The 20,134-nt window shown below is 31.4% G+C and overlaps 1 protein-coding gene across 1 annotated transcript; it reads left to right on the top strand.

The window, feature by feature from the left end:
• Positions 1-2,302: 2,302 nt before the first annotated feature.
• On the top strand, positions 2,303-12,008 carry LOC113869241 (probable RNA-dependent RNA polymerase 1). The gene is made up of 4 exons (XM_027505473.1): positions 2,303-2,818; positions 3,997-5,864; positions 6,361-6,511; positions 11,136-12,008. Exons 1-4 carry the CDS (start codon positions 2,303-2,305, stop codon positions 12,006-12,008), a joined length of 3,408 nt encoding a protein of 1,135 aa, XP_027361274.1.
• Positions 12,009-20,134: the final 8,126 nt, after the last annotated feature.

The following is a 20,134-nucleotide window of genomic DNA, read 5'->3' as shown; positions in this document are numbered from 1 at the left end:
ATGAGTAGGACACTACAATGCAACTCCAAAACCTTAAGGCTATGGGTGCATAGGTCCAACTCCTTATAGACCCCTAACTTGCCCATATCTTATTCCATGAGGAACTCAATTCCAACTTGATTCCAACACTAAACACATCCAAAATTTCTCAAACTATTTTTCCTACTTGGGTTTAGGGTTTAGGGTTCAGGGCTCTTTGAGAAAATGAAGGCCTTTTATACTTATCCTCATCTATTGGTTTGGAAGCATCCTCAAATAGTTATTTTTTAGTTCTTTTTGGTTTAGTGCAAGTGCTGTCCTCTGATTTTTCTCTTCTTAGAAGAGAAATTTCTTTTGATTTCTTAAAAGCTAACTTTTTCTCCTCAGCTTAGGGGCTAGAAACCATTGCTCCATTTCTTAGTATGACGGCATGACATTGTTCCCTTGGATTCACAATAGTATTGCTAAGAAATCTACCATCATCCCTATTGCCAACTGTTCTAAAAGTTGTCCGATTTGAGTTTCAAGTTTCTTTATAGGTGCTTCTTGATTCTTGAAACTCAACTAGGTCACTTTCATGAATTGCAGTAGTGTCTCTTCCATTTCATTCATCCTCTTTGAAAAAGGTTTTGAATATTGATACCGTCTTTGAGGTTGAGAAGAAGATGCTCAAAAATATGATTGTAGAGGCTAAAAATTGACTTTAGAGAATGGTATTGCTGGATTATTACTCTTTGTTGTAGGATTTTGTTAATTCCACTTTGTTCTTCTCATTACAACTTTGTTTCCTAGATAAATATCATTCTTGAGAAAATAAGATTTATAAACTTTTTTCAAGAAAATAATTTATTTGACACATTTGTAAAATATAAAGTGTAAAGAAAAGTAAATATTTAAATAAAATAATATTTATTATTTCATCCTTTTTAATAAATCAAACTTATATTTGTAGTTTTAAAAATTAAGTTTTACTTAATTTGTAGGAATATAGCTACTATTATTATCAACACTCCTTTCATAAGTAGAGTACAAAAAGGAAGATGTTACACTACCACCTATATACATAGAGTAAGAAATTGCCTCCCTTACATTTTCAGTTTTCAAAGTAAAAAATCAGCAAAAAGTGGGTTTTACGTTCTAGGTCCAGTTTGCATAAAATTTGTCGTAGAAAAAAAATAAGTATAAAAATATCATAATTTCTCAGTTAATGTCATTGGGAGCTTTCAAAATTTTTCTCACTTAACAATTTTCTACTGCTTATGTTTGTTTAGAGGATATGCACCAAATTAACTTGTCAATATAAAATAATAAAAATAATCCCAAATCAGTAAATATTTTTTTCTACATTTGGGTAAATAGTATTTGAAAATATCCCAAACTGATAACAAGCCTTAAATTACTCTATTATTAAAATTAAACAAATTTGATCCTTGTGTTAATTTTTTAATTGTAAAAGCTTAAATTAAAATCACACAATTTAAATTAATGAGATTAAAAATGTCACCAACCATCTTTTAGTTCGGTTTGGAAACATATATATAGCAGGAGCTGAAAGAATCATTTCTCCATCACAATTGAATAATCATAGGTATCAATTGAATAATGCAAAGAAAAGAATAAACTTGCTAGTTTCTATACTTGCCCCCATTATGAGGAAAAGGCAAAGCACATATACCACCGTACACAAATATAAAACAGATAATAAAGTTATAAAGAAAGAACGAGTTGCATATAAAAATGGGAAAGTATAAGAAAACACAGAGAAATTTAAAACAACTAAAATAAAGAAGTAGAATAAATCGTCAAAAGTGATGAAGAGAAATATCATGAATTTTCATGATATAATCGTAAAAACTGCATTTGGCTAACTAGAGGTTTCGAGTGAGTTTTTTTTCTCCTTATTTGTTGGTAAATTATCATTTTGATGCTTCAATTTTTGTTTTTTTAATTACTTTGAAGCCATGAGAATGCATGTTTTTTGTAAGGATTATACAGAATTATACTTTGGTAGTTTTATTCACTTTTGTGTAAGAATTATACAGACTGCCTATAAAGTAAGTGCTCTAATTAACATCATATGATTATGGGTTGATGTTCATAGTGTAATACATATGTTATTCATGAACCCAACAGGAGTTTTCATTATTTTTTAACATGTTATTCTATTTTAGTGCATTCTTCGTTATATCCAAGTCCAAAATCCTTATAATTACGATGTGGCAATCTTCTGATTGAAAATGTAAATCATGTTTTTTAATTAAGGAAATGTGAATTTATTATTTACTCATACATAAATTTCAGGTAAACAAATCAATTGAACACCATGTGCAAGACAATTCAAATGCATGGATTCCCATCTAATGTGTCTGCAGAAGAGGTATGCAAATTTTTGGAGCAACATACAGGGGTCCAAACTGTTCATGCCGTAGAGGTTGGGCAGCATAAAGAAGGAGATCCTACGAGAAATGTTAATGTTCAATTCACAGACAGAAGGAGTGTTGAAACTATCTTGCTCTTAGTTACTCACAACCTGTCTTACAGTGACAATGTTCTAAATGCTACAGAAATAGAACATGACATTGTGCCAAAGCCAAGGATCTTTCCTCACAGCTTGGATGATATAGTAGTGCACTTTGGATGTCAGACATCCAAGGACAAACTTAGTGTTCTCTGGGATCATCCAAATGCTTCAGTTAAATTTGGATCCAGATTAAGAAGGATGTATATATTTTTCCATTATTTGTCTATGGATTATAAGCTGCAGATTTCTTCCGAGAGCATAAAATGTATTCAGCTGCATCATTCATCTGATTTAACCAAGAAGATTCTCCTTTTTCAGGTTAGTTTTTTACTCAATTACTGTCAGATTCCTTTACTTTAAAATAATATGGGAATACAATTCCTTAAAATTAATAAATAAGGTTATAACATGTATCCATATCACCTAGTTTAGATTTAAGTAGGCTTGAATGTACTCAAAATCTCATGTGTTCTTGTACATTTGTTAGGAAAACCCATCCATTCTTAATATCTTGCAAACAATATATGAAGAAGAAGTATTTGGTTTTGCAGAATGACAATGCAAGAAGGTTCTTAATGTTACCATCCCTGCCTTAGTGCCCTTTACATACAATTGTTTTTCTTTTTTGTCAATATTTTACTTGTTTTACATAAGAAGATAGGCTTATTAGATTAGAATAACATATTACAATTCTTTTCTGTTTTACATAAGAATAAGCCTATCTTAAAGGAAAAAGATTAACAAGTGGAAAATGTTTAAAATAGAAAAGTTCAAAAAAATTTCACTTTAATGCAAATATTCCTCACTTTACATTGACTCTATTTGAAGAAGTGCCAACTCTGATCCCCATGACACAAATAGTGCTACAAAGTATCCATAGAATAAGTAGCGAAGTGCAGCATGTTATAGCAGTTGGTTTTGCACAATATCATGTCAATATTGTTAAGCACTCACTATTTTGCTTTATTAGAGTATACAACTCAGTTGTATTAGTTTAGTTAGTTTTGTATCAATTTTTCTGTTTTTATTATTTACAGAATCTATTAGCATTTCTGTTTTTATTAATTAGTTACATAATCTTTGAAGCACTCAACTCCAACTATTTATATCTGTGTAACTGATCTAAGCAATCTCTCAATTATATATTGAAAAACTCCTAACAGAGTTTCTTTTCTTCTCTCTTTTCCCTCATTCTTTTCTTCCTTCCTTGCATTCTATTATGCTTCAACACAAATCATGTTCTTGTAGCTAAAACTTGACTTGGGCCAGTTTGGATAAACTTTTCATAAAGTATTTGTAGAGAAGTAAGTAAAATAACTCAAACTCTTTCAAAAGCTTTTTTCATCTAAATTTCCAAAAAGTTTATGTTCACTAGTTGATTTTAAGTTATGGAAAAAAATTTATTTTACCTTTATATAAGAAAACTGGACATTTTTGTCTGCTTGATACAGATAAAGGAGAAATCTTATTCTTCCACTTCTTTTCTTAATTTTTAGTTATGCAATGCTCCTCTGATCTACGAAAAAGATATTTCCATAAACAAATATTTTAAGGAAGTTTATGACAACCATTGGTTTCGAGGAGTAGATTTCACCCCATCATGTAGCATTGGACAATCCTCTACTTTATGTCTTGAGCTTTCTCAAAGTGTTGAGTTTCCAAAATTCCGTCAGCACTACCGTAATTATAATGAAGTTGACAACAGCATCTTTACTATTGAGAGACACCTTGGTTTCTATTCTGAATTAAATTTTGTCCCCATGGTGATCCCACCAGAAGGATTCAACTTGCCATACAAAATTTTGTTCAAAATCAACTCATTAGTTCAGCATGGATGTCTTCCTGTGCTAGCAATTGACATAAACTTTTTTCATCTGGTTGATCCTAGAAGAGTAAAGCTTGAATATATAGAAAGTGCACTGCATAAATTATATCAAATGAAAGTATGTTGCTATCACCCAGTACAATGGTTGGAGAAACAATATAAAAAGTACTCAACAAACAGTCTATTTCCAGTCTCTGGTGCCATTTCTTTAGATGATGGGTTGGTCTATGTTCATAGAGTGCAAGTAACTCCATCCAAAATCTATCTCTGTGGTCCTGAAGTGAACCTTTCCAATCGTGTCTTGCGCAACTATCCTGAAGACACTGATAACTTCCTTCGTGTTTCCTTCGTTGATGAGGACATGGAAAAACTTCATTCAACAGATTTGGTGGCACGTTCATCTTCTATAAATGTGGAAAGAGAAACAAAACTTCATGAAAGAGTACTGTCAACGCTAAAAAATGGCATAGCAATTGGTGATAAAAAGTTTGAGTTTCTTGCCTTCTCACCAAGTCAATTACGGGATAACTCTGTGTGGATGTTTGCATCAAGAACAGGACTTACTGCATCTGATATAAGAAAATGGATGGGAGATTTTCATGAAATTAGAAACGTGGCCAAATATGCAGCAAGACTGGGTCAATCATTCAGCTCTTCTAGGGAAACAGTGAGTCTTGGCAGCCATGAAGTTGAAAATATTCCTGATATAGAGTTGAGAAGAGGTGAAATTAAATACTGTTTCTCTGATGGCATTGGGAAGATATCTGCTGAACTGGCTGAAAATGTGGCTAAAAAATGTGGTTGTAGAGATAAAATTCCATCTGCATTTCAAATCAGATATGGTGGGTACAAAGGTGTTGTTGCTATTGATCCAACTTCATCAACTAAACTGCTCTTAAGAAAGAGCATGTGCAAGTACAAGTCAGAAAACACAAAACTAGATGTGCTGGCATGGAGCAAATACAAACCTTGTTTCCTTAATCGTCAAATAATCACTCTCTTGTCCACACTTGGGGTTAAGGATCGAGTCTTCAGAAAGAAACAAAGGGAGACTGTTAATCAACTGAAAATGATATCAATAAATCCGTTGAAGGCAATAGACTTGATGCCACCAGGAGAGATTATAAACCTTTTAAGGGAAATGCTCATTTGTGGCTTTCATCCAACCAAGGAGCCGTTTCTTTCCATGATGTTGCAAACATTATGTGCATCAAAATTACAGGAATTGCAGCTCAAAACTAGGATATCTGTTAAGAAAGGAAGAGCAATGTTAGGATGCTTAGATGAAACTAGGACATTAAAATATGGAGAGGTATTTGTGCAGATATCTCACCTAAGAAATAAGCAATTTCATGATATGTCCTCTCTTTCTTCTAATAGATATGGATCAAACCAAAGTAAACATATTATTAAGGGAAAGGTGGTTGTAGCTAAAAATCCCTGCCTGCATCCAGGAGATGTTCGCATTTTAAGAGCAGTGGATGTACCTTCCTTGCATCATATGGTGGACTGTGTTGTTTTTCCACAGAAGGGGAGAAGGTAAGACTTCCATTTTAATGTTCCCATTCTCAACACACCACACACATGAAGACATTGATTCAAGTGCACACTCCTTTCACAGTAACATTCCACACATAACCTATCCATTCAACCATTTATTTTGAAAGCAACATAACTTAGTGTACCTAAATATCAGTTGAGAAAAATACAAGGTATTGATAGGATAGCATAGCATAGTAGATAGTATTTGAGTGTAAAACATATTTTATGCAGAAAAAAAAAATCATGCAGGTGAGGGAAAGATATTAAGTCTATTTTTGTGATTAAATTGAAGGGAATCGCTGTATTTAAAGTGATTGATAAGATTATTTTGGATTTTCTTTTCATTGTTATTTTAGGATTCTTAGAGCGTTTGGCCTATTAGAGTATCAATATCTACCATTTATACATTTCAACCACCAAGGAAAAATAGATAGATGAGATTACATTTATTATGTGTATGTTCTTTTCTGATTTCAAAGGATTTCTTATCTAGACCACATCCTAATGAATGTTCGGGAAGTGACTTGGATGGAGATATCTACTTTGTCAGTTGGGACCCTGATCTAATTCCTCCTCGTCAAGAAAATCCCATGGACCATACACCATCTCAAGCTATGAATGTCGATCATGATGTTACATTACAGGTATCGACTTAAAATAGAAGTGTAATAGCAAATTTATAAGTGAATTCTTTTAAAATATTCCTTTCAAAAGACAATTTCTCATCCTCATAATAGATATCTATTTAATTAGTACCACCCTAGTTTCTCATTGATTGGTGATATATGTCAAATGTTTCTGCATTAGAGATACAAATGCATGAAAATTGAACAATGGTTTAAAATATTTCATTATTTCACCTTTTGGCAGATTATATAGTTTCATTTCATATGCCTCAACAGCTTAAGTTATTGGTGTTTTGGAAATGAAATAATTATCCAAAAGTGTAAAAAAACTCTCAATTTCTTTTTTGTATGTAAATAATTATCAATTGTGCATGTAATTGCAAAAGGGCGTGGAGTGGGAATCAATAACACAGCTAACATACAAATTTTCCTCTAATTGGTAGAAAAACAAAGATTTCGTATCAGATAACTCCAGCTGCTAAATAGGATAGAGGAAAAATGTAGGAGTAAAAATTTTAGCATTAAAAATGAGATAGAGGAAAAAAATGTAGAAGTAGAAGAAAAGTAATATAAAATACATCCTTTGTTATGAGGATTCCTATAAAAATTTACATCTCTGCTCAAACAAGACGACTAAGTTTAGATTAAGAGATCTGTTTGTTTTAAAGAATTATGTTCAACCTAAAGCAATTTTAACATAGTAGTGGCTTAAGACCAATACAAAAAATATAGAGGAAAGATTGTGGCCAAAACAGAAATATGCATAAGCACTTCTTTCTTTTCTTTCCACCAACATGATGTAAGAGAAGTTGTTTTATATTGTTACTCTTCATGCTTATTCTAAATCATCCTATAGTTAACTTGAAAATAATACACTGAATATTATTTTTGTGTGTATTGCATTTGACTCAAAGGTTTAAATTTATACAAGTGTACAAGGATCTATAAATATAACCATGATGTTACAATCCTAATTACCGTATTTAGGCAATCTCAATTTTAGGTTCCTAATTACAATATTTACATATCAACATTACATATCAATAAAACAAAAAATAATCTTCCACCAAATCAAGAAATATTCTCTGAACATTCCCCTTAAGCTGGTGAATAAATATCTATCATTCTCAACTTGTCAATAAGAGTTTTGAATTGCTTTGTAGGTAGTCCCTTAGTCTAAATATTCGCCAATTGTTCTCCAGAAGGAACATATGTTGTTTTTATGAGCCACTCTCCATCTTTTCTTTGATAAAGTTCTAATGTAGTTCAAATATGTTTTGTTCTATCATGTTGGACTGATTATAAACAATATTGATTGTCATCAAGGATAATCTTCTTGTAATAGTAACTGTTCATTAATATCAACTAGTTAAAAATAAAAAATGTTCCAAATTGAGTTCTCATAGTATCAACTATAGATATTATTTTCAATTACCTAGATTATTATAATTTAATTGCTTAAACAAAAATAGTGCATAATAAAACAAGAGAAATTTATAAAAGATTTAAACTAAAAAGAGTAATGAAAAGATGAAAAAATAAAATGCAACTTTTGACATGAAAACTATTTAAGATGGACCCAAGGCATATGATTTCACTTTTATACCACTTTATGTTTGCTTTTAGTTTAACCCCAATCTCGTTTTTTTTATGATTGTCAATCACTCATACTAAAGCTACTAACGCTCAATGGTCATTCAATGTTAATATTTTTTCCTCTAAGTTATTACCCCTATTAATGGTCATGCAAGGTAGAAAGAAAGAGAGGGAAAGCATAAAAATCCTATAAGTTTGTTAATTCAATAATCAATTGAAAGAGAAAAACTAAGCTTGATCTACTTTATTTTTTGTTCTGTTTTACCATATAGATCCATTAACTCCATATAGTATAGTCATCTGCAATGCAATCAATTATGAGATATTAAAAGTGATCAATTCCTAACATACAAATATACATACACTAGGGCAAAACCAATTGTTGAAAGAAACTGCAATTGTCATTAAATAGAAAGATCACTTAAAATGTGCAAAGAATCCACCATAAACCTAATTATGAATTTAATTACTAATAATAAATAAACAAAAAAATCAAATGTAAAGAAACAAATATTCATTTAAAAAGGAAACACAAACTAGAAAAACCCCAAAAGAAAAGAGATTAAAAGAATTCTTGTTTCCAAAATGCAATCTCACTCGAAACCTTGAAAAGGTATTCTTCATCTTCATCAATGATCCCCACTCCTAAGCACCTCAAACAGTCGTCAAAAGTTAGTCAAGGCAAAGTCTCAAAGCCTCTTAGTCTTTGAGTGTCAAAGTGTGTAAGGCCCTTTATATAGAATGTAGAATCTAAAAAGATATGATTTATCTTTCAAAATATATGTTTTATCCTAAAAAACTAATCTATAAATATATATATATATATATATATATAATATTCTTTTATCAAATTTGAATATTATATTCAATTTCAATTTCAAAATCTACTTATTCTTTGCTCATGTTCAACAACTTTTTTTTATGGTTTAACATTTTTTAATAAAGTTGTATTGTTACCATTTCTTACAGTAAAATTAAGAGAAATTTAACCAGTGATAAAATAATCATTCCAATAGAAAAATAGGCTAAAATCTCATAGTTACATTGATAGAATGACATTTTATCAATGACTCATATCCCATGAGTCATGGATGAAAATTCTGATTTTGCACTTGATGGCAATACTACATTCTATTTTTTACTTATCTAAGTCACCAAGTTGCACACCCAAGTGTGGAATGTCTTGAAGTGGACCGTCTATCAACGCTTGATCAGGCATAAACTACATCAGCATACATCTCCAGTGATGATTTACCTTTTTTGTTAAACAACATTCCCTTTCTAGGATTATTCTTCAAATACTAGAGAATTCTGATAACTGCATGCAGATGTCTTTTCCGTGGATCGTTATGACTTACTACGCTGACTGCACATGCTTTATCAGGTCGAATGTGAAATTTTTATATTACAATCCTAATTACCGTATTTATACAGTCCCAATTTTATGTTCCTAATTACTATATTTACATATCAATATTCATAGTTACCATAGTTACATGTCAAAAAAACAAAAGATAATTTTGTACCAAATTAGGAAATATTCTCTCAACAAATTACTAGTTATTAGTATAGACATGGGTAAAGTACTAAAGCTTTTATATTAGAAAAGATAATGTTAATTTTTCAAAAGGTCTCTTAGGGTTCGTTTGGTGCATAGAATTAGAATTTGAGTATAAAATTATAATTCCAATATCAGAATTGGAATTGGTTCAAAATTATAATTCTACGTTTTGTGTGTACTCAAATAATTAGAATATAAAATTAGAATTCTAAGTTGAAATGAAAAGTGTGAATGTAAGATCTAAATTTTTAATTCAATTTTGCATTAAAAAATTATTTAATAATTTTTTCCAAAAAATAATGTATGAATTAAAAATATAAAAAAAATTTAAATAAATTGTTAAAAATGATATAATTAAATAATAATTATATGTTTCCACTGATATCTAATAATTCAAGAAAAATATCAAACAATTTATTATATAATTAATATAAACAATATAGTTTACAGCAAGTATAGAAAGTGCAAAGTAGTAATACAATATAGTTTGCAGTAAGTGTAGAATAAAAAGAAAGAAGACATAAAAGAAGAATAGAAAAAAAAAAAGAGGAATAAAAAAATCACTTTTATTAATAATCAACTTAAAACGAGGAAGAAGATAATAAAAAAAAATAAGAGAATATAAGAAAAGAAGTGATTTAATAATCAACGTAAAAGTAGAATTAAAAAGAAAAGAAAATACAGAAAAAATAAGAGAACATAGGAGAGAGAGAACAAAGGAAGAAGGAAAGGAAAAAAATATCTGGGAAAGAACAAAATTCACAAAGACAAGGAACAATAGAGACGAGGATGCACGGTCAGTGAAAGAGTGTATTTGTGAATTATAATATTATGAATTCAAATTCTTAAAATGCAGGTTATGAATTAAAGTGAGCCAAATTTAGTTGTCATAGAATTCCATAGAATTATAATCTCAATTTTAAATGGATATCCAAACATGATAATTAAAATTCTGAATCCAATTCTAATTCTAATTTCTAATTCCATATTCAATTCTGTACATCAAATGGTCACTTAGGAAACTAGAAAAATAAGCAATTATTTCTCTAAAATAAGCTAAAGTTCCAAACCAAACACAACACTTGATTCTTTAATTGCCATGTTTGTATCTTAATATAGATAAAGATAAAATTCATTATATTGTATAAGAATAGGCTGAGTACATGGATCTAAAATGTGAAAATGTGTGGAAACTGATGGATCTATAAGAATACATGGCATGACAACTTTAGATTAAATCTCAATGGGTTAATCCTCCATAATGTACCCGGTGAACATTCAACGCCTTTCTGTTAGCATAGTCTTGATTTTTGGTTGGGCATTACTCAAATCCAAAAGCTAGCTTAAGAGGTGAGGATTGTCCAAATTTTTATAAGCTTTACTTTGGCTATATCTATAGTTGATGTGGGATCCCAACACAGAAATTAAATGATTTTTCTCATGTTCCAATTTCATGGCTATGACATATCCAATACTTGGCTACAGGATATTCAGGAGTATTTTGCCCACTACATGGTTAAAGACAGCTTAGGAATTATTGCAAGTGCACACACTGTCTTTGCTGATAGGGATCCTGAAAAGGCAATGAGCTCTTCATGTATTGAGCTTGCAAAGCTACACTCTGTGGCTGTTGATTTTGCAAAATCTGGTGTGCCAGCAGAAATACCACAGCATCTACGCGTGGAAGAGTATCCGGATTTCATGGAAAAGTCAGACAAGCCAAGTTATCAATCAAATAGCATAATAGGAAAGCTTTATCGTGACGTGAAGAATGTGGCACAACAAAAGAGCCTTACTAAGCCCTTCACTAGAAAAGTGGCAAGGGAATCATATGACCATGACATGATGATTGATGGTTTTGAGAAGTATACAACTATTGCTAGTGAATACAAAAACATGTATGATTTCAAGTTGGTAAGCCTAATGGATTACTATGGTATAGAGACAGAAGCAGAAATAATCAGTGGCAATGTCTTGAAAATGTCAAAATCCTTCAATGAAAGAAAGGATTTGGAAGGAGTTATTCATGCGGTGATGTCACTAAGAAAGGAAGCTAAGAGCTGGTTCAATGAGATGATAAGCAAGTCAAATTCTCAAAGTGATAATGCCTATGCAATAGCATCAGCTTGGTACCATGTTACATATCATCCTAGTTACTGGGGATGCTACAATCAGGGAATAAACAGGGATCATTTCCTCAGTTTCCCATGGTGTATACATGACACTCTCATCCAGATAAAGAAGACCAAAGCTAGTCATAGGAATTACCGAATTAAGCTTTGGACATTACTGAAACTGTTTCCTTTGCTACTGTTTTGCTTCCTATTGTGGATAATAGTGCAATATCCAATTGATTGAATATGAAGCTAACAGTTATCAATTCAAATTACTTATTATATATTATTTCATATGAAGTAAAATATATAAATTGTTTGTTCTTTTCCTTATTTCTTATTTATTTTGCGGAATTAACCTTGTAAAAGGTTGTTGCCGTCAGATACAAAAGATTAAATGAATAAGCACAACTATCATTTCCAACTATTTAGATATGAAGAACAAGCATGTTCTGAATTCCTTCATTCAAATCAATTTGAAGAATATGCAATCTTTGTAATTCCATCTGCAGTGCATACAAGCATATTGGCAGTATTTATAGTTTTAAGCAAGAGCTGCATCATAATGATAAACTATTCCACCCCCAACTCAGCCTCAGCAAGTGCTGTCCATGATCAAATAAGCCTATCAAGGCCATTTGACCAGACACTTCAACCTGACATAAGATACAAATTATAAGACACAAAACAACAACCACTATATTATGGACCAAATTTTGAGTACTCATGCACTACCCAATCCTTTAGTAGTAGTTAGTATTCCTAATTTGACAAGCAAAAGAAATTTTAAAATAGTAAAAAAATAACCATACATGCAGTCTCATGATTTTAATGAAAAAGTATATACTCCAGTAATACTGATTTTTTTTTCTACCATATGAAGTAACAAACACACTACGGACCAAAAGAAAAATACAAGAAAACACAAAAACGCGTGAGGATCAGTCCAGCTAGCAATAAAATTTATTTATCTGCCTTGCTAGATCATTGAGTATCATTCCACTAGATAGAACAATATTATTAACTCAAACAGAAAAGCTTGACATAAACTTCTGAACTAGAAAACAACAGTGTTGCATGTGTATCTTGTTTTATTTCTTTCATTTTATGAAATGTTTAAATAATAAAATACAAGTAAAGCTTATTTTTGTCTTTGAAATTGTAAACATTGGTTACTTTAGTTCTTAACTTTACAAAATTCCCATTTTAATTTCAAATTTTGTAAAATGATATTTATTTTAATCTTTTTTCTACTTCATTTTTCATTATTGTTTAACATTAACAGAGACTATAATGAGTAACATTTCACAAAATTGAAGACTACAGTAAACAATACTTCCAATTTTAAAGACTAAAGTGGGGGAGAATGTACTACTTGAAAAGATTCAATTCAAAATGAAAACTCAACCCTTCCCTTTCTTCCAAATCTAATGAGGGTTTTTATGTTTCTGCCTTTTCTTTCTGTTGTAATAAATGACACTGGTTTTTTATTTTTTATTTTTGAAGTTTAACTCAATTATATTGGACATCATATTGTTTCAAAAATTACGCTCACCTCCTTGAGATTCAGTTATAGTTACACCTCGAGAGAGATAGCTCAACTTGATGGGAGTAAAAAGACAAAAATGATAGATTGAGAGAGAAATGTCAAAGTATTTAATGTGGTTCATTTACGGCTATGTTAGAAAAGTAATTTTATTGAAACATTATCACGGCTATGATAGATTATATATATATATATATATATATATATATATATATTAGTGTGAGTCCAATGCACGAAATAATTTATAATATTAAATTTTAAAATTTTTATTATTAAAAAATTATAAAATAAATTTAAACTATTTAATAATTTAATTTGTATATATTTATCATATAAACATATAACAGATTAAATATGCATTAGTGATTATATGTTATTTATTATTATTAATATAAATATAATCATTTTTTCACTCTTTGTTAAAGAAATTAATTTAATAATATAAATATATTAATTATTTTTTACTATTCAAATAAAATAAATTTTGATGATATTATTTTAGAATAATATAAATAAAACTAAGATTATTACGATTATTAAAGTAAGCATTGTTATTTTGTCATAAATAAAAAATATTATTATTAGAAATATATGACTTCTTAATGAATATATTCATGTTAATTCCTGTGTAAAAATTGTATTCCGTCCAGTAATATTTTCACCTTATAACAACAAAATATATAAGAAATATAGTAAACAAAATCTAAATAACATTAAGTAATATTTAAATATCTTCTTATATCTTGTCAAAAACTTCTTTGAATACTACATTTGATGTAAATCGAGTTGACTTCTCATCTTCATCTAAAATCAATATTTTCAATCCATCTTTCTTTCTCACTCTTGAGATAGCAACATATAATTGACCATGAGAGAACATTGGCCTTAGCAAGTAAAGACCAATATTAGAAAGTCTTTGTCATTGACTTTTATTAATAGTCATTGCAAAACAAAGAGCTAACAGAAATTGTTTTTCTTTAAAACCTGAAAGGTAATCAGGAATGTGAAGGAACTAAATTCATTCTTGGGATAAATACTTTATCACCCATATTTCTTCCTATAACAACAGTCGTTGCAATTATGTTTCTTCCCAATTGATTAACAATCAGTCTAGTTCTGTTGCATAATCCATTTGCTTGATCTATATTCCTCAAAAGCATAACTGGAACACCTACCTTCAAAATTAATCTGTGGTTTGGAAATCTTGAACAGTTAATTTCATTCAAAAATTCAGTAGTAAATCAGTCAACTTCTGTTTTAGAATTTTCATCATATGAGCAAGTTGAATCAGAACTTAAATATTCTCTTTCTTTTCCGGGCATCAAAGAGGGAATTAATTCATTTACTTTCTCAACACTTTTTAAAGTAGGCGCTAATATTGCTCTCTGTTCAAAGAATTTAAAATCAGCACAATTATGGACTAAACTTGGATATCCAAATTCTACTAAATGCATAAGACTATTATCTTTTTCAATAATGAGAAACTCTTCTGGAATTTCAAATGTACAATCTTCATCATCGTTAACTCTCATTTGTCCATCGCCTATTTGAAGAATTCAATCTATAAAAAACTTAGTTTCAAATATAACAGAAGTGTTTTCTACTATGTCGATAATCTCATATTTGTCAACTTGAGCACTTTGCAATGAGCCCATAGATAAGAAAAGTTCACAGTTGTGAAAAGAACATCTTCACGACTACCTTTTAGAATGACCGAAAGTATTTGTCCAAAATCTCCTCTCAATACAATAACTTTTTCACCAAAAGGTTCATTCATACTATTTGAATTTTTCACTCTCATTAAATCTCTTAACCTACTATCTAGAGCTTCAAAACAAAATTTATTAAGCGTGGGGCTTCATCCCATATGATAAGACTTAGATGTTCATTAATAGATCAACTTTCAAACTTCCTTGCTTAATGGAATTGAAAATCAGGAATGAGTTGTCCTTCCTCCAGGAAGAAGTAAAGAAGCAATACCACTTGAAGCCACATTGAGAACAATCAGTTGTTTAGATTGAAGAGCTGCTGATAGAGTATTCTAAATGTATGTTTTTCCTGTTTCTCCATATCCTTATAAGAAGAAAAAATCACCAGATTTATTTAAGATTGAGCTCATGATTTCATGGTAAACAACTTTTTGTTCCAATGTTAAAGAATATAAAAGTCTACTATATTATTCAACCAATTCAATTGTGTTGTAATTGAGCTCTTATAAATTTATTTTCAACTAAACTAAAAATTGAATCTTCTAAAATTGGCATACAGGTGTAGTCTCTTAATGACTTTCCATTGCTTTGATAATTTTTTCAACCTCGACCAAACAAAAATTTTTCAAGTTGTGAAATAATAGAACTTAATAAATAATTGTGTCAATTTTTCCATAAAATTAAGTTTATGTAATTAGTAATATTAAAAAATTAATTTAAATTATTTTAATATATTAACCCGTCGTTAATCATATTTTTTACACAATTTATTAAATTTTTGTTCTTCTATTTAAAATTAAACTAAATTAAATAAAATCTTACACATTGTAAGTTATAATTTAGGTTTAAATTTAATATATTTATCATTTTTTATTAGCTTAATTCAACAAAATAGAAGATAAAAAAATAACACTTTGATTATAATAAAAAATAACAATTTTTGTCATCAACTTAATTAAAATATACATATTATATATATCATGCTAATTTTATCAAATAAATATTTATGTTAATATAAATATTTCCTTCTAGTATATATATATCCTTATATGTGCATTCATTTGTTTAAACAATGTAAATTTTTATAATAAATTTTTAACTTTTTGTTTTATATAAAAGAGATTATTATAAAAAAATATTTACAAATTAAATTATATAATCATATTATTCAAATTTTAAAAAATCTATTCATTGAAAAGGTAAAAAAAATAAAACTTAATAAATGAATGTGTCATTTTTTCCACAAAATAAAGTTTATTTAATTAGTTATATTAAAACTCAATCTAAATTATTTTAATATACTAACATGTTGTGAATCATTTTTTTACGTGATTTAGTTAGATTTTTTTTCTTTTATTTAAAATAAAATATTACACATTGTAAGTTATAATTTATATTTAAAATTAACAATTTTTGTCGTCACCTTAATTAAATATATATATATATATATTATGCTAATTTTATAAAAAATTATTTATATTAATATTAATTGTACTGGATAGGGAACTGCTCAGTCCTACATATAGGAAAAGGAAACTGAGTACCTATTCAGCCCAGTTTGGACGAATGCCTTTTCGTCAGGATTAAAAGGTAATTAACCCAATTAAGGGTAATAATCAGAACATTATCTACTTTAAGCAAAGGGCCAAAATCAAGGCTGACTCAACAGGCCCATTAACCCATAATAATACCTATAAAAGGAAGGTAGGAAGTACAGGTAAAGGGTTGACTTTTCATTATTAAATAGCATTTATTGCTTAGAACTGAATCCTAACTTCAGCATCGGAGTGCCTTTTGTAGGTACCCTCCCCACATCAGCGACAGTCTGAGGGATGTCATCACTTCAAAGCAGAGACTTGAAGACTAGTGTTTCCCTAACAGGAACATTTTGGCGCCCACCGTGGGGCTCGAACCCACGACCACAAGGTTGGGAGTCTTGCTATTTTGATCAATATGGTACTAACAAGAAGCCAACAGGACGGACATGTTCAGCAGGGGAACTTCTCGGCAACAACAAGAAGATATCACTCCTACCCAACCAACACCTGAGGTTCTGGTGGAAGGAGGAACTGATGAGGGCCTTTTAGCGGTGTTGATGCAGCTCAAAACAGAAATGATGGAGGTGAAAAAGGAAAGGGAAAAGGATGCCCTGGAGCTCTCGGTCTTGAGAAGGGAAAATGCCCACTTAAGAGAAGAAATAAGAACACACATCCCTTCCCAAACTACACCTCTCGCCCAGGATCAGGGGGAGTCCTCAGCGTTACAAGAGAAACCGAGACTAATTCAGCAATCTGAAACCAAGAATGACCAAGATGATGTAGTGAGTCGAAGCCTGTTTGCTCACCATATCTTGGATGCTAAACTACCTGACAACTGGAGAGGCTTAACAATAAAAAAATATGATGGCATAACTGATCCCGGGGAACATCTAGATGTTTTCACAACTCAGGTCGGCCTGTACACAGAGAATGACTCCTTATGGTGCAGGATTTTCCCACTTCACTAAGAGGACCAGCTCCACTTGGTTCATCCGACTCCCTCCCTCATCTATTGACTCCTTCATAACCCTCACAAGACGGTTCAATTTGCAGTTCGCCACAAGCCGACCACACCCCTTGACATCCCTGGCGCTTGTCAACATTCATCAGGAAAAAGAAGAATCACTTTGAGCGTTCATGGAACGATTTGGCAAAGTGACCCTTTCCATCCATAATCTGCAACCAACCGTGGCCATGCACCACCTTACAACGGCTCTTAAGCCTGCGCCTTTCGTTAACAGTATCTACAAAAAACCACAAGCTAATTTGGATGAATTGAGGAGTCGGGCAGCAAAGTATATGCAGATGGAAGAATTAGCCGAGTACCGAAATCAAATTTGGATGGACCAGGGGTCCAATTCAAAAAACATAAAGAACAGAGAAACTTTCAAACTCCGACAAGAAAATAAAAGAAAGGATGAGCCTGAGAGGCCACTCAGGGGGCCTAAATACCCCTCCTACACCACACTCAACACTAACAGATCTAGGGTACTTGATCAGGCACTAGCAACAGAAATCTTGACTATGCCCAGGCGCACCAACACCCCCCTCGGGCAAATAAGAGCAAATTTTGCCGATATCATCGCAATAGGGGCCATACGACAGAGGAGTGCACAACCCTAAAAGATAAAATTGAAGATTTGATCAAGGATGGGCACCTTAGAGGATTTGTTCAAACAAACCCCACCGATTACACCGAAAGGAGGAGAGATCGGTATCCCCAATTCTCAAGAGGACACGAGGAGAAGTAACCTGAGAGACAACGGAGCCGGTCAAGAGAGCCTCCTATAAAAAGATATTATGAACGAGAAAAATACCCGAAGAGGGTGATCAACATCATAGCTGGTGGGTTTGCAGGAAGAGGACCCACTCATTCGGCTAGAAAGAGGCATCTCAGCCAAGTTCGCTCTGTTAATAACGTTTCATTGTGTAGCAGAATTCGAATCCCACCTATCACGTTCACAGACGATGACTTTCAAGAAGTAGATCTGGTACAGGATGATCTCATGGTCATTAGTGTTGACATTCTTAATTGCACCGTCCGAAAAACACTAATTGACCAAGGGAGCTCGACCAATATTTTGTACTGGAATACGTTTAAGCAACTAGGCATCCCAAAAGAAGAGCTTAGAGATTATTGATAAGTTTGTAATAAGGCCCTCTTTTATAGCCCATATATTCATATTTGACATTTATTTTATTTGGGTTTTACATTAATTTATATATTAATTGTGCAGTTTGGTATAAAGAGACCGCAAGTGGATTTTGGGTGCATTATGGGCCCAAATTGATGGAAGATTAGAGCTTCGCAACAGTCAGCACGCCCAGACCCATTCAATAAGCACGGGGGTGCTTCGAGCCCATGCACGGTCGTGCTTAAGGTCTTGCACGGCCGTGCTCATCTGCAAGAAGCCCATTTATGAAGAGTTTGTAGGGTTTTCAAATCCTATAAAAGGGAAGATCTCAGGCATCGTAAAAAAAACCCTTTTTGATCTTGACTTTGGCTCTAGAATACATTTTGATCTCGTCTCTCTTGCACGGGATCCTTGGCACATGCTTGGCGGGACTTGGAGCTTGGAGCGATCGTACTTAAAAATCGGGAACACATCTCACACTCTAATTTGCTATTTCTTTTGATTATGGATTTGTTTATGATTGTTTTAGTTCTTTTCTTTAGCATGAGTAACTAAGTCCATAGCTAGGGCTATGGGCACTATTGTTCATGAATTTATGGAATTTTGATGTTTGAATCTAAATTTGATTTCCATTTTGTGGTTAGATTTTATCCTATTGCGCTTCTTTCTTAATCCTAATTAATTATATCGTCAGGCGACCATACCTCGGTTAATTAATAGATCTATAGGGTAAAATAAGACAAAAGATTAGGTGGACCAAACCAATCTTTCTCTTCTAATTGTTATTAAATTAACAAGTTCATAGGTACCTCAAGCTTTCTCAAATTGATGTCTTGCATGACCATTGGGGATATTAATTTAGAGAAAAGAATCTTAATATTGCATGACCATTGGGTATTAATAGTATTTGTATGAATGATTGGTAATCACAAGGAAATCAGATTTAGAGTTAAACAGAAGAATAACATAAAAGATTGAATGAGAAAACCCATATGCCCTAGGTTCCTTTTCGATAAGTTTAACCAAGACGTGCATTGTATTCCTTGCTTTTAGTTTATAATTAATTTTATAAATTATTGTTTTAATTAATCTCATATCTTTGAAGCTTAAACAATTGAATTAGGAAATTCTTAGTAGTTGATAAACAATCCTTGTGGGACGATATTTCGAGAACTTAATTTAAGAACCTTTTATTACTTTTCGATGGGTACACTTGCCCTCCGAACAATTATCACAAACCATTGGTTGGTTTCTCTGGGGAACGAGTAGAGACTCGGGGCTGTATTGACCTATACACCTCATTCGAGTCAAAACACGAGGAAAAACGTATAAAAGTCACTTATCTGATAGTACACGTGAACACCTCGTATAATATACTACTCAGCAGACCATCCCTTAACAAACTCAAGGCCATAGTATCCACTCCACATTTGGCTATGAAA

Source organism: Abrus precatorius, unplaced genomic scaffold, assembly GCF_003935025.1.
Source record: "Abrus precatorius isolate BTA unplaced genomic scaffold, Abrus_2018 Scaffold6, whole genome shotgun sequence".
In the NCBI taxonomy this organism is placed as follows: Eukaryota; Viridiplantae; Streptophyta; class Magnoliopsida; order Fabales; family Fabaceae; genus Abrus; species Abrus precatorius.
This window is presented reverse-complemented; position numbering and strand designations above follow the sequence as displayed.